Genomic DNA, 15,850 nt, shown 5'->3' with positions numbered 1-15,850 from the left:
ATACTATGAAACCTCAAACAGGGTTGAGTCCCTTCGCTTATACCCCGATCTAGTTTATTTTCCAGAAAAGGGTCTACTTTGGCTGATAAGCCTGGGTGACCTGCCGAGTAGGCTCCATCTCCGTGGGCCCTCACTCCTCTATCGCTTCGCAAGCATGTAGAAACTGTTCGTGGGTGGTTCATGTTCTCTCATGAGAGCATAACCACGTCGGCGCTTTGTTCATCTTGCCAAACAGTGTGCATATTTGGACAAATATAGATTTATTATCACGTTTTCAAAATGTTTCAAACATTTATTTTAATTTCTCACTGAATTAGTCTATGCTGATCTGTAGAACTGAATGACATTCAGAGCGATCTCTGTCTGTTCTTCCTGCTGCACGCCACTTATGATCTCAGAGCTCTCGCATTCGCTGTACTCATCCCTCATCTCATCTCCCTGTTGTAAACATTGCCAACGTGTGAACCAAGAACATGTCTCAGAACCGCTGTAACTGCTGCTGTCGGTATCGCTATCCATGTCACCTGTGTCTGTGCATTGCTGGTTTGCAAATTACCTAATTTTAATGTGCCTAATGACACTCCCCTATTTATGCAAACCATTCCCTCTTTCCACACAATACCCATCCCACCTTTTCGCAGTCGACCAGGCCCCTTTTTGGGAGCCTTTTCAAATCGAAGGTGTTTCAGGGGGGTTTCATGACCCTTTAAGAATGACTTCCGTGCCATTCTTTGTTCTTTTCTCAAAGAAAAGCTTAAAGAAGCTGGCGAACAGCGGTCTTTCAAAACCAACGCAAGCCAACGGAGAGTTTCTAGACGACCCTGGCTGCAAATTACATTTGCTGCTGCTAAAGTGCGTCTAGATTTCTAAGCTAGTCTAATACATTATTAGATAGAACTGTTATACAAAGAAAGTAGACCGTTTATGAAAAAGCATTGGCGTTTGCAGTGTGGTTGATGTCCAATATTGCTAGCTGAGTAGAAATACATAATCATGTTTTGCTTGGTCCCCTCAAAGTTGCGTTGGATTTTCACTTTAGCGTAAAGGTTGAGGTGTCCATCACTGTTTTCCATGTTCATAGAGTTAGTTTCTGGAGTAAATTCTTTATATTGGCTATAATATCTGTGTGGGGCTTTTTTTAAAATGGCGGGTGCTGGTGTTTCGCATGCATTCTGCCAATCAGCGTACACTTACGTCATTGGTAGTTCCTATTGTGCTGGGTTATGGTGCGTTTATGTCCTCCTAGGAAGTCCGTAATTACGAGGTGGGAAGTTGTTTTTACGACGACTGGTGCATTCAAGTCACTTTCGTCGGAGTAAGATAGCGGAATTTATGAAGCCACGGTAAACTTTATGATATTACAATATTATATTGTTATATAGAGGGTATGCACGTGACGTCACCATCAGCCGGCATGACTGCGGTTACGCCCACTGAGTGGCAAAAAGACTGAGAGGCAGCATTGGTTTTCAGTGTGAATGCAGCGAAAAACACACAAAACCAAGCCCGGTGCCAGAGGAGGGGTCGGGGGGTGGACATCCCTGTGGACAGACCAAAGGAGACGGACTTGATAATAGGGTGTAATTTTCTCACTCAATCCACTGCCGCCTGCTGCTTCTGCTACTGATTGCTTTTAGAGGGAAAAGCTGGTTTAGGATCTATTCTTCGTAATAATAGCATATTATTAGCGAAAAAGAGTTGTCAAACGATCCAGTGCGCATCTGTATTTGCGCTCGTCAAAAGATTCAATTTCCAACGTGTTTTCGCTTTGGTGAGTAATGTAGCCAATCCCAGACACGTTTGTTGATTTCTACAACGCAATGGCCAATCACAGGTGCTCACCACTCAAGTTTTTGTTCAGTGCTGAGTTCTGCACATGCGCAAATCCTCTCTAACAAAGTGTAGACATTATGTAAATAAGAGATTCATTGTGCACTGGTCAGCTTCCCTGATTAATATAACGGAACTTCGTGAGATCGCGTTTATCGAATGAGTGACAGCTTTTAATGATTATATGCCTATTAGGGGTGGGAATCACAGGTCAACACACGATACGATAATATCACAATATTTTGCCCACGATAACGATATATCACGATACCAGTGATTCTGTGACAGACGATATATTGCAAGAAAATCACCCACAATATATCACGATATAATTTTGTAAATGGAAAAAAAGCATCAAAGAAGTCACATGATCATGCATTTCATTTATTAAAACTTCATCTTTTTTTTTAAATAGCATTAAAGTACAGTAAGTGCATATAAAGCTATCAAACAGCCATGAGAGAACAGTTTCTGTGACTAAATGATTTATAATAAAGAAAGGTCACATCTCTAACTTATTCATAGCAGCAACATTTCATATTTGGAAATTGCAAAATGCACACATTACTAAAAATTTGCAAAAACACCCAGTATAAAACCTTATATAATAAAATATGGTCACATTTGAGTACCAAGCGGTACAATAATAAACTTTTCTTTTAAATATGTACACAGTGCCAGAGTCCTGCACGGGTGCACGGGTGAAAAACATCCTACTGTGTCGGATACGGGTGCTGGTCGGGTCGGACAAGGGAGAAACACGGCTCTAAACACGGGTTTTAAACAGTCATGTGCAGTCATATATATATATATATATATATATATATATATATATATATATATATATATATATATATATATATATATATATATATATATATATATATGCAGGCGCGATCTGCCTGCACAGTCATCGAGATCCATCCTGAGGAGTTGAAGAAAATATAGCCGCAAATGTGGAACTTCATCGCTGAGGAAGCACACAGATAACTGTGGTAACAAACCAAGCACAAGCAGTTCTTTCGAAAAAGGCAGTTTTGCCTTACAAATGTCATCCAGCGTAGGTTGATTTACTGATGGCGCACGAGGTGGGAATGCATGTTGGTTGTGTTGCCATTGTATTTGATTTTTCCGAGACAGTTCTTGCCGATTACATAGTCTTTAGTGAGGTTTTTTTGTATCGTCACTTCAAAATCCAAAATGGACCCAAACTTTTGATTTAAAAGACGCGGATGCATTTGTGATTTTTTTTGTCGGCCCGCCATTGCGCTCGTATTTCTTCTTCACTGTTCCGTTCATCTGATCATCTGCAATCTGGGAAGCGTCACCACAGGAAGTCTGGGGGTACTGCCACTCCGGTAAGCCAAAGCGGTAAACAGCCACAATGTAGACATGAATTTAAATATTCAGTTTAAAAAGATATCAATACTTGGAGCCAGAGTATCGATAACGTCTCGCGGCCGGAAATATCGCGATAAATTGGCATATCGATTTTTTGTCCCACCCCTAATGCCTATAATACTTTCTTTTTTATATATATAAACTTTTTTTTCCATTCTTGACAAGCGGCCACATACACGCTTTAATACATAGGCCCATCCGCATATACATGATTCACCTTCGAAATTGTGATGACTGACAGTGATAGATATTAATGTATCGAAATCAGGCTCATAGAAATCAGGCTCAGGAAAACACGATTCCTGGCTGCAGATCAAAATCCATAGATCACTGGATTTTTGCAAAGTTGTAAAGAACACAATATCGAGTCCAACCTTTAGTTTAAACTGATAATCGTTTGTTTTACTCGTGTTTTCCTCTATTAACTCCAGTCACGCAGCAGCTCTTCTGCCACTCTGAGGGGGCGTGTTCCGGCGGGAAAGTGACAGCATAGCCTCTAATTTAATGCTACCATATTTTGTGCAGGGGATTAGCTAACTTCACCCTAAATAGAAAAGCCTGACAATATCACTGCTAAATACCTAAGTATTGTGGTATTCCGCCATGTTTCTCACTGACACGCCCCCAACTCGTCAGGATCGGGGCTTAAAGAATTTCAGAGCTTCCTACTCGAATTTACGACATTGTGGTGGCATTCATGTGCGTTCCAACTCGTACGAAATACGATGTTCACTACATGACTTGAACGCACCATTAGATCCTACTCTGAAGTAGAAGCTAAATTAGCTCCCCCAAAAGGAGTTCCTAGAACTAGAATCATGGCTGGCCAAAAAGTGACTCAGCATCTACATTTTACCCAGCGTAAAATATTGAAACTCTCTGTGACCAAAAGCACTCATCATGAATTAGACCCTCAGTGCTTCGTCACACTGCAGGCGTTTTTATGTGGCGCTGCCATTGAAAACATTTGGGAGGGGAAATGCTGGCCTTAGGAAGAAAACGCTTTGGTGGACACACGACCTTATTGCCTACTGTTTTATGAATAATGTGAATTTGGATATATTACGCTTTACTTTTTTATATAGTGTGGAAGTATGCATACCATAATCATTAAATCAGTCATGAGTTAAGCAATATCCAATAGCTTGGTCCTTAGTGTTGATTCTCATAAATGAGGTTCATTGGGGTGTAAAGCTTCTGTAATTCTGATACACATTGATTGGCGCACACAATATTGACAAGGTGGCCCTGTTCAGTAACCATTAAATAATTGTGCATATGATCCCATTCTGCTGCCGGCAATCTTCCGATGCTCAGCTGTGACTGTTGATATTGGGGTGGAACAAACCGTAATAAATATTGTGTATTTGTGATTGTTCTTGTCTCCCATGGGCGTGATATTTAGAGATGTGTGTACATACAACCTCATGCAGCTGCACAATGGATAGCCAAACTGCATGTTTGTGTGTGTCTAAACTAGCACATTTGTATTTGTGGCAGAGAAAATGGGAGGAGAAAGGAGTGTCTGTTTATTGTAGAAACAAACAGTAAAAGGTTGAACTCTCATGCAATGGGTAAACTTTACAAGTTATGTGTTTCTTTCATGGCTCATTAGAGAATGGTGCAATGGAAGGAATGGATGGATCATTTTCATTGCAGATGAAAGTTTTTTTTTAGTTTTGTCTGTGTCCCTAGTCCTTTACATAGAGAACATAGCATGAAGATCAAGCATTCCAATTGTTTTAGAGGCTCTGTTTGTTCCTCTATGAGTCAAAACACCTCTATGCATCAAACACCAGATCCTACAAACTAAACAGTGTTGTTCCATCAACACTTCAGAATGAATGTTTTGATGAATAAAATCAGTCATCCCAATTTGTAAATTGTTGAGAGAAACTCCCACCCACGGCGCATGGGAAACTGTATCTTGTGTGTGCATTTAAATTAATCACCCGAGTTCAATATTTCCACCATATTTTTTAAGAATTTGCTTACATTCATCACATGAAAACTGCATCTGTTACTAGCACTTTTTCATTTCAAGATTGCGACAATGTGGCAGTAAGGCTGGGCGGTACGGTGATATATACTGCGCGATGGTAGAATCGTGTCAGCCGGTAGATATTTTGCTGCATCATTTATACTGCTGTAGATATATTTGTGCAGCTATCAGTCGGAGAGACTGCTTTACATTATTTACACATGATAGTGACAAAGAAACAATGAATAATGCGAAAATACAGAGCTGGATGTGTCCCAAACAGGTCAAGATGATGGAGAACTTGTTATTGAAAGGTGTCAGGCACACGGAAAAATAAGGTTTGTTGTTTATAGTGTCACCACTTGCCATATTCATTTATAATTCAATGCATGTGCAGTCACACATGTATATTGGCTATTTGCAACGGCTTCAAATGTGAAGTGAGTATACAGAATTTAGAGTCAGAGCTATCTTTCTAATTTAGTCTATCTTGATCATTTCTGACTAATAAATATATCATTGGTAATGCATATTTTTGGATGATCCAATACAAATAAAATACAGCTGTGTTACATTTGATTATTTTCTCTTTTTATTTGTAACTTGATGGAGGAAAATTTGGTCCTTTATTTGCCAGCCCCTATGTGGTTTGGATAGATTTGCCATGTCTGCTTTTTATAAGCGACTTTAAGGACAGGGTAAAGTCCTCTTTTTGGAATATTGGTCCCCATAACACTATAAACATGCAGTGCAAACCACATGTATTATGTCATTATTAATCTGTAGATTGTTTCTCTTTTCCTCACATTTCTGCCTCAAATGTCCATATTTAGTGTGTTATCAATGCTTATGCTACAATGCATCTGATTTAAAAAAAAAAAACAAATAAGACTTTTGGTATCTTGTGGGATACAGGAAAGGACAGTGAGTGAATGGGTACAAAATTTGAGAAAAATATTGAAGAGAGGATCTATGCAAATACCACTGATATAAAAACTCTGGCATTGACTGTAAATATCTTGGCTCTGAGAAGGCCACAGACCTTGAGGTATATGTTAATATATTTTACATGTTAGTATATTTTAAATAATTAAAATGAAAGTGTAGTAATAAATGCTGGAAAATAAATAAAGTACTGAGAAATGTCTGCCCATTTAAATGTTAAGTTATTCTCTTACCTTCATTATAAACAGCTGAATGCAACAGTAGGGCTCTTTTTGGTGAGGAAAGGTGCTTGTATTGGTCTTTTTCAGACCAGGTTAGCCTACATGTTTTCTTGCACATTTCGAAGTAATCTGCCCTCATGTGAGGTAAATTGAAGCAGAACGGTAAACTCCAACGCTGCTGTCTAATTCTCCATTTGGTTTACCCAGAGGAGCTCAATGAGTCATAAAAGGGTGACCAGCAGAGGGAAGTATTCTACTACTTCCACTCAATCACCTCACATTCTGTCACACTGACTGTCCTACCTGAAAATCAATTTATGAAATGGAAACAGGTACAACTGTTAATAAATGATAAAGTCAGATGAAATATTAATGGATACATTGAGTGAAGCAAGCACTGACTGCAAACCTCAGCGTTACGCCGGCAAAGTCCCTCAAAGTCTACTGCCTGGCTTGTTAATGAAAGGAAAGTAAATTTGGAGGGTGAAACAAGTTGTTTCTCACCTTATCTCACATGATAATATCATGTTGATATCTCCCGGTTTATCGTGTAGAAGATCTCTTAAAGCATATATTTATTTTGATCGTTTCTATAAATTTAATCCTCCCCTCAGAGTTAACTTTGCGCAATGGCGACTAAATCAGTGTTGCCAGATCTCACTTGGGAAAACAGGCAGTCTGGTCTGACGAAACACATCAAATGCATAATGTTGCTGCTTATTTACATAACGTTGTACTCTACTTGTTGCATCACTTGTTGGATCATTTTTCACTGACTGTGATGGCAGTTTACACGTTTAAAAGTATATCTGTTTAACCATTTTAATAATCATATACATAAATGTGTTGTGTGTACGTAGCATTATAACCATTATTATAAGCTGTGATAGCCTATATTATTGTAATAATCACAATATTCCTTTTTTCGTTTTTTTCTGTAGCTATTTTAAATCAAATAAATGCAGGCTTGATGAGCATAAGACTTCTTTTTTTTCCACTTTTGGAAACTCACAGAAAGGCTTTTGTGGATTTTATCTTTTGCTATTAGACCAAATGGGAATGCAAATCTTATAAGATTACAACTATGACGACATCTGCTTCTGAGAATCCCGAAAATGTGAAAAGGGTAGGCCTACATGGTCGCTTGCGCTAATGGAAATCGCCAACTCTTACTGAAAATGAACAATGTCCAGTTAATTGCTTTCTCTGCAAGTCACACAGTTTGACGGCCCTAAATATGGGACAACAGGGGGAATGACTATGGTTGATTAATAAAGATGTTATGCGGAGTGTGACTTAAACAGGTAGATGGGTATCTCTATGCACCAACAAACCCCATACATGTGATTGTAATCTAGAAATAAGACACACGAACACTGTAAACCACCATTGCCATAAGCAAGAACAAGCACAGAGTCACTTTAAGCGGACATGGCAACAATGGACTAAATCCTCCTACTCGCGCTTCACTATAGTGGAAGCCCCGCCTTTTTTTGACGTCACCCTGATTCGGATCTCTCCTCGCGCTTGTATCAGCTACACTAGAACAGTTCAGGTTGTGGCAGCAGTGCCTGAAGTGCGTCAAACAACGGAATTGTTGCCATATTCTGGAGAATCAGTCCGTTTTCTCGGGGGGGAAAAAATTGTTCGGAACGGATTTCAGGTCCGTTGAAACATCTTCAGCACCCAACAAAAATAATCTGATAATCCTCACACTCCCAAACTGAGGGAACAGACCGGGACCGTTGGGACTTATAGGACATATTCTGCTTACTACTGCGCAAACAAAGTACAGAAGAATCTTATTATATTGTGGAGCAAACGGATCGGATGCATTAAACGCCCCGTTATTCAGGGCACTGTTGTTAAGCTTCTGTTTTGAGGGGGTTGAGCAGCCGCACTGGATTCAACGCTTGGGATGCGGGATCCCTGAACTTGTCTGCTTCTTATCCGCCTCACCGAGCGGACTTTTCATCTGCAGAATCCGATAGATTCGATCAGCATCTTGCACGGGCTTTGGATGTGATATAGATTCCTGGCTGTAACTCTTCTGCAGGCGTTGCGTTGAACGCAGTTTTAATAACAGTTGACTTTCTATCGCGTAGTGAAGGGTGGACAGAAGTGGATTGTGTTGAAGTTGCATGAATCACCGGATCGCTCTTTGCAGATCGTGTATCAGATCGGATATTTGGCGCAAGGCGTGAAGCGCGATGGCGATGTTGGCGACTTTTTGGATTGTCCTGTTGGTCGCGTTAAACGCTCCAGGTAAGTCCACGAGCTCCACTTGAAGGATGCTTGTCAGTCAAATAATGCGCTTTTGTCTTTTGTCAGACCGACATCCGGCGAGACTCTGCAGATCTATGTGGTTCATAACTGTGTAAAGTTAGACTAAAACCTCTGGTGATACAATGTTGCCGTAATTCAGATAAACGGACTCGAACTGAACGCATGAAGACATGAGATACAGGCAGATGGCGATAGTGATGCTGCGCTAGAATATGTGGGCTGCTTGTTAATTGTGTGAGTTATTGGAAAGATCAGGAGATGATACACGGGAACAAAAAGATGTTAGTTTTCAAATTAGTTTAAGAGATAAAGGATATTCATGTTTACATATAAAAGTGATGATTTATTTATTAGTCTTTGTTCGGAAATATCGTTTGACGCCAGATGTCAAATGAGCGGCATGGATGGAGACGGATCAAGTAACCCATAGCGATGAATTATTCACATTACAATTTAATAATGGATATTATGCACCTCTTGGTGTAACATTCTGCAGACTGTAAAAATAAACTTTGGTATAATGTTTTATTATTATATATTATATTAAAAAAGATATCTATAAAAAAAAAAAAAAAAAAAAAAAAAAATATATATATATATATATATATATATATATATATATTTTTTTTTTTTATTTTTATTTTTTTTTTAATTTTATTTGTATCAAGCAATCTTGACAACATCTCCGGCATCCTTATTTGCGTTGATCCATAAAGGCACTGTCAAAAAGCAACCACCTCAAGTGAATTTGAAAAAAAAAAAAACGAGTAGACATAACATTTATTGTGGCAAGTTGCAAACACATATTTAACATTTTTGTTAGCTGCATTCTCCTTCTCCCACATTACTCAAAATTCAGTTATTTTGTTGATGTAATGAGCAATTAATACTGCCATTTAATACGATTACTATTGTTCTAAGGAGCAACAGCTTCTTTTTTTTCAAGTCGAGTATGAATTGGAATGAGTAAACTTTCCTTTGGCTGTCAGATTAAAGCTCTTGCTTTGTTTGTGAGTGATATATGGGTGTGACCCCTCTGTGAAGATCAGAGCAGCCACCCTCCCTCGTTCATCCTCTGTACCTGAACCTCCTTCCTGTAAATCAAATAGATCACATGGAGTGACATAATAACCTATAATTCAAACATACAGTTTCCCATTAAACGGCAACGCATCCCTTTCCCTTATCAGCAAGAGTATTCAATTCATGTGCGCTCCCCAGAGTCTCTGACAGTTCTACTATTGGCTCAGCGTTAGGTGTCTTTTAATAAACTGCTCTTGAGAGTATATTTTCCAATCAATACTGCACTGCTGACCTCTAATGTTGTAAACAAACTGTCTGATATATTGGCTGGTCTTAGAGCGCTTTTCCGGCCTGCCCCTAGTGGCTCTGTAGAAGGAGCTAAGCCAGTCAAAACAGCTGTTTGGGGTCAACTGAGTGAAAGGCTTATGCGATAACCTCCTTTCATTTGGTGATTCTTCCCTTTATTATCTTGCTTTTTCCATTCTTAAGCGATGAAGACATCCCTGCATCCTTGATCAAAACATTAAAAAAGCAAACATTTCAAGAATATTCTGCCGCAATTTGTAATGATAGAATGCTTCACTAATAGTTTTGCTAGTCTCAAAGAATGCCTAGAGCTTACCATAAGGAGCTGATTTTATCGCTAAGCTTCATGTAATATATGGCACCTTGTAGCCTACAGTTGCAAATATCTTCAAATAGTTTGAGCATGTTGCCTTTGGCGTGACTCCAGAAACAGAACCACACAGAGTCCAAATGTTTGTGTGTCTGTAAGGCTGCTTCCAGATTCAGTTCCTGTAGACTTTTTTTTGTCATGTGATCTAATAGAACCCAATGACACGCACGGCAAGATGATCCAGGAACTACAGTAGAAGCAAAATTGGCGATGGTGGCACACCAAGAGTCAGCATTTTGAGCATTTGTTCATGTGGGTGAGGGATGACTAAAGAAAGAATTAATTGGCTTGCGTTTCTCACCATTAGCAATGACTGGTAACTTAATGGAGCAAAATATTTAGCTTTCTTGACAGTAATGATATGCATAGAACTAGCCTATTAATTTCTTTTCAGGGTATAATTTAAGACTTCAAAGTCGCAAGATATAAAAATGGTGGGAGAGGTTATGAGAGCATACAAAAAGTCTCAAAGATCCGTTCAGACAAGATCCTTGAGAACACAAACCCAAGCATGCTCTGTTGACAAGACACCTTGCAAATCTAATGATATACACAACCCGGGCGTAGCGAACACATCCCTCTTTGTTCACCTCTGTTCTGTGTTTACTAGACACTTGCCATGCAATTAACAGCTGGAATGGGGGTCTTAGAAGACATCTGCTTATTGTTTCTCTTTCTGAAAAAAAGCAATCACTCAGCATAAATCAACTCTACGTGCATACGTGCATATGTGCATGTCAGAGCCGGTAGCGCTGCCCTCCTTCACGTGCAGCCACATGTACAGCTGAATACTTAGCGGTGCTGCGATGCAGAGTAAAATAATGAAGCGTAATGAATTATATCGATGCGGTTCTGCTTGCTGTGATCTGACGCCCAAGGCTCTTCCATTGGAAAGCATGGGCAGAAGTATCGTAATTTATAATGTTATCTGCTTTGAGATTCACGCCCCCTTTTTTTGCCAAGTTGGAACCCGCCAGGCTAATCTATTAATAGGGCAATTTGCAGCCTGTTGGTTGTAATGCGGCCTGAGGAATCTCTCGGGTGTTCTGATCTATTGAATCTCTCGAGTGTTCTGAAATGGCTCAACGCTAGGCCAGATCAATCAATAGATTGATGCTTTATTAACTCACAGGTCTGTGTGACTTTTTCCTGTGTGGAATATAATGGTCAGTGGTCAGCATCAAGCGGCAACCTCCCGCAGTCTGTCTTGAAGCGGAAGTGACTTAAACTGCAGTTCATCGAGTAGAGAAAGGCTCCAAAAGGGAGTCAAATCTGTATCTCCCCCATGTTAAAATGACCAACTTTACAGCAGAAAAAAATATGTTTACAGCCTGGTACAAAAAGTGGTTTTGGTCTATATGGCTAATTTTGCCCTTCATGACAACTTTGAGGGGGTGAATGTTTTTATAACTCATCCGTTTAAATTATAATGAACCTTAAAGTTCTGCATAATTAAGGGCGTGGCCACTTGAGTGGCAGGTGGATTGCAAATATGGTCGAGCTAGGCGGGTGTGGTTTCAGCAACCAGTCCCCTCAGCTCCACCCACGTCTCGCCTCTTTGCACATTTTCAGTTATCCGGGAGCTGCCAAGATGGCAACGGCCGACTTTTAGGCTTCAAAAATGCTCTTCAGAAACCTACGGGTGACGTAATGAACACTAGGTCCATATTTCTCTTACAGTCTATGGATACCCTACAAACATTCTCTGAAATATTTTCATTTGTGTTCTGCAGAAGAATGATCAGAATGAAAAATCTGTCCAAGTTTACTAACCCAAATGTCATTCCAAACCTGAATAAAGGGACACAAGGGTGAGTAAATGAACTGTTCCTTTTAGTCCATTCGTACGGCTTCTCCATTTTAACATGATGGTTTTCCTCCAAAAACACAGAACATTGCTGCATGCTGTCTTTCAGCAACTTCAACAACACATGTTGGGCTGATGTACAACATGTCTGTGCTGTAATTCTCTTTGTTCATATAAAAACACAACAGATGTATAACTCTTCTTTGTGTCTAAAATTCATTCAGCAATGCAAAGGATGAAAGAGAAGAGTAATGGAACGGGCTTTGCCGTTTGATAGTGATTACATGACTTATAGCTCTCCCTATAGAGTGAAACAGATGCTAGATGGATAATTTCTCCTAACCTCCAGTGTTTGGCAAACCATCACTGATTCGTAAATCGTCATTTCCTCCTGTGATACCTTTTTAGCAATACTTTTTTCCATTAACGGAATGGAAAACTTTTTAAAGCTTCAGAAATGAGCATTCATCATAGTTTTTCTCGATTTAAGGAGTATTTCGTGGAGGAGTTTAAATCTATACTATAATTATTTGAGCCCACCACAAACATCAATTTTCCTAAGAAGGCTGTTTCAAGGTGAACTACCTAGGAAAGTGGTTTGTGTGTACGTGTCGGAATCAGTCGAGTTAATCTGGAGTAGAAAATGGCTGAATGCCCAAAATGCTTTTTCACCTGTTTCTATTGCACTTTCAGCTACTGCATGTACAATATGAAAGGTGCTCTATCAGTGTAATTTGTATATAAAATATGTACAATATAGATGATCACTGCTGAAATTCATTTTATGATTGATACAACTGCAAATGGCAAGCTTCAACACATCATGTTTCCCCTTCAAAAATAAGAGGGATTTGCGATGTCAAAAAGTTAAGTAATTTATTTCTTTGTCTTTTCTTTAAAATAACGTGTGCAGGTAAAATGTTCACAATTAGACAGTCAATAGAGCGAAAAATGAATAGGGTCAATTCGGATTTTTAGGTCGACTTAATATTGTACTAACCAGAATGTCACAGAATGGAACAAATACCCGGTTGGCCTTGTTACCCGTGAGTCCTCTTTCCGCAGAGCACGACAGCTGATTCTGTGCGTTCTGCTCTTTGATCACAAAGTCTTGCCTGATTTGTGTAGAGATGATCCTGTGGTTCATGTAAAAGATCAGGATTATTTTCCTGGCTGGAGGAATCATGTTTGAATTTCGTTTGAAGTAGTTCAATCAAGAGAGAGAAGAAGAACATCTTGTGATATTCCCCCCCTTGCGTGTTTTGATTATCCCATTGACTGTAAAAGCCATATTTGAGTGGCGTTTTTAATTTGCGAGTTTTGCCAACGCTCTCTAAATTGCTGCGATGAGCAATATCAGATCGCCCTGGGTCTTTCACGGATGTGCACTAGAAAGATTACAAATGCGCGGAAGGGGAACATATACGTTGTTTGCTGCAAAAGCTCGGCTCCCTTTCACGTCAAATGGCTTAACTCTTTTCTTTATGTGCAACGACAGGAATTTGGTCATTCACTTTGAGGTCAAAAGGTGACCCTATTAATGTCAGCCTTCTTTGAAGGTCTAAGTGATATACAAGCTGTTGTGACCCCCACAATGGATGGTTTAGCTGGCAAACAAGTGTGTGTGTGCGTGTGGGTGTAAAACCATCACTTGTTCCACTCCACCCATGAGAAACAGGGGTAAAGTCAGACAGATGGTTAACACTCCTCAATTGTATTTCCAAATGTGTTGAAAATCTGTTTTATTCCCAAATAAAGTGTTCATTACTTTTGCATTAGGTTACTTGCCTTGACATGAGTCCCATAACGTTTTAAACCATTTTCAATTCACATCAGAATATATTACATAAGCTTGAAACCGTTTCGGTGGAGGGACCTGTTTTTAGCAGTTGCAGTCACGCTTTGATGCCGTTTAACACTTTTAACCGCTTTTCTTTGACGTTGTTTAACAATGCGTTGCATTAAAAAGCCAGTTTCTATTTATTGATTTCATCTGTCAGTGTGCCCATTCATTAAACTGCCGTTTAGTCATGCATTTTAAATGAGTTGAGATTGGTAGTGTTCCGTATTTATTTTAATTTTTTCAAAGGAGAATCGTACTTCTCCCACTAAACTTGATTTCGAATGTTTTATGCATTCATTTAAAGTGGCCTTATTCAGTATTAAACATTCTCTTTCACAATCCTGTACTGAAATCGAGTTATCAAATACGTCAGTTTGCTCTATTCAGATGCTGCAGACTTGGCAAAGACACTGGCTCTGTTCCAAAACCTTTATAGGCACGATTTTAAGGTATCATAGGTGAGCTCCCGACATGAAGGCTGTTCCAAAATGTAATTATGTTGCTGTTTTTTTTTTTTTTTTAAAGCTAAATGGCAGCATCACATATATTTTTGGAGAAGGCAATCCCATAATGCATTTTGACCAGCTCATTTAAAAAAATCCAATACGGCGCATTAAAATTTATTAAATCTTGAAACATCTCTTCAAAAAAACGTGGTTACCGCTGAACACAAAGCAGTGCTGTGCTTATAAACAGGCATTATATGGAGGTAAGAGGTAAAAAAGAAATGTTATCAAGTTTGTGTGCAAGTCCGGAATAGGGATCAGCCAAAATAAACTGGCCGGTTTTTGCTTTAAAAACATAATCGGCCACCGGCCGGTTTCGATTAATGGCCAGTCGACCGGTGCATCTCTTGTTAGCAACATATTAACGCCAAACTCTGTTGAAATCAATGTGAATTAAGTCTCCTGTGCACTTTGCTACATTTATAACGCACATAAATGTTGTCGTAGAACTGTCTTAACCATTTACTTAATGAGGTCTAATTTCACTTAGTATGCCACCTTAGAAAGCAGCGTCCTATGTAGACAGCAAGGCAGCTCACTAGGTTTTGGAACCGAGCCACTTTTATTGTTATCTGTTTAAATATAGCTTTTAATTACTGTAGTATAAAACAAAGTAAGGTGTGATTTACAGGTAAGAGAGCAGGAGAGGTTATCGTGTACCCCTCATCACCAAGCAGAAGTGATCTATGGGGTCTGCCCAGTCATTCTTGAAATTAACAGCGTAGAAAGCTATTAACATGAGCCATCCACAGCAGTGCTTGAGATGAAATTGACTGTGCCAAAACAGCAGCAGCATACTCAGTCCACTCAATGCACAAATGTCTCACAAAAAAACACTCAAAATACGTCACACTAGTTGGCTGTGTTATAGCTGCGTCGATGGGTCGATGCCGCCACTCTGTCATCATAATGAGAATATGGTCAGAATGATGAGGTTTTATGGGGGTATGGAAAATGTCGGTGGCGACACTTTCAGGTTTTTCAGATACTTGCTGTGTGTGGGGTTGCAACATAAACTAGTTTTCTGGCATTATTGATAGATCAGGGCCAGGATTTGACATTTTTACATTTACATTTACATTAGTGTACCTATTACAGGGACAATCCCCCTAGAGCAACATGGAGTAAAGTGCCTTGCTCAAGAACACACTGGTGGTGGTGACTGGTGGGATCAAATCAGCAACCTTCTGCGTATAAGTTCAGTGGTTTAATCCACTAGACCACCGTCACCGCAAAATTATGGCAAAAGTATGACTTCCTTCATGGACCCTGGTCATCATTATCACCTCTCATTCCCATTGTGACCCCAATAAGACCCAATCGACTAAAGC

General features: G+C 39.5%; 1 protein-coding gene across 6 annotated transcripts in view; it reads left to right on the top strand.

The window, feature by feature from the left end:
- The first annotated feature begins 7,785 nt into the window (after positions 1 to 7,785).
- nectin1b (nectin cell adhesion molecule 1b) overlaps positions 7,786 to 15,850 on the top strand; it is a 313,306-nt gene continuing 305,241 nt past the window's right edge. For 4 of the 6 annotated variants that reach the window (XM_079825765.1, XM_079825763.1, XM_079825762.1 and 1 more), the window contains exon 1: positions 7,880 to 8,643. In XM_079825765.1, the coding sequence (XP_079681891.1) occupies positions 8,589 to 8,643 (55 nt within the window). In that variant the 5' untranslated portion in view covers positions 7,880 to 8,588. Of the gene's footprint in view, positions 8,644 to 15,850 lie in introns of all 6 variants that reach the window. The other 2 variants (XM_079825764.1, XR_013817234.1) reach the window with 2 other exon arrangements.

The sequence above is a fragment of the Gobio gobio genome, assembly GCF_949357685.1.
Source record: "Gobio gobio genome assembly, chromosome: 9".
Classification (NCBI taxonomy): domain Eukaryota; kingdom Metazoa; phylum Chordata; class Actinopteri; order Cypriniformes; family Gobionidae; genus Gobio; species Gobio gobio.
Note: the sequence above shows the minus strand (reverse complement) of the source record. Positions and strands in the feature narration are given on the sequence as shown.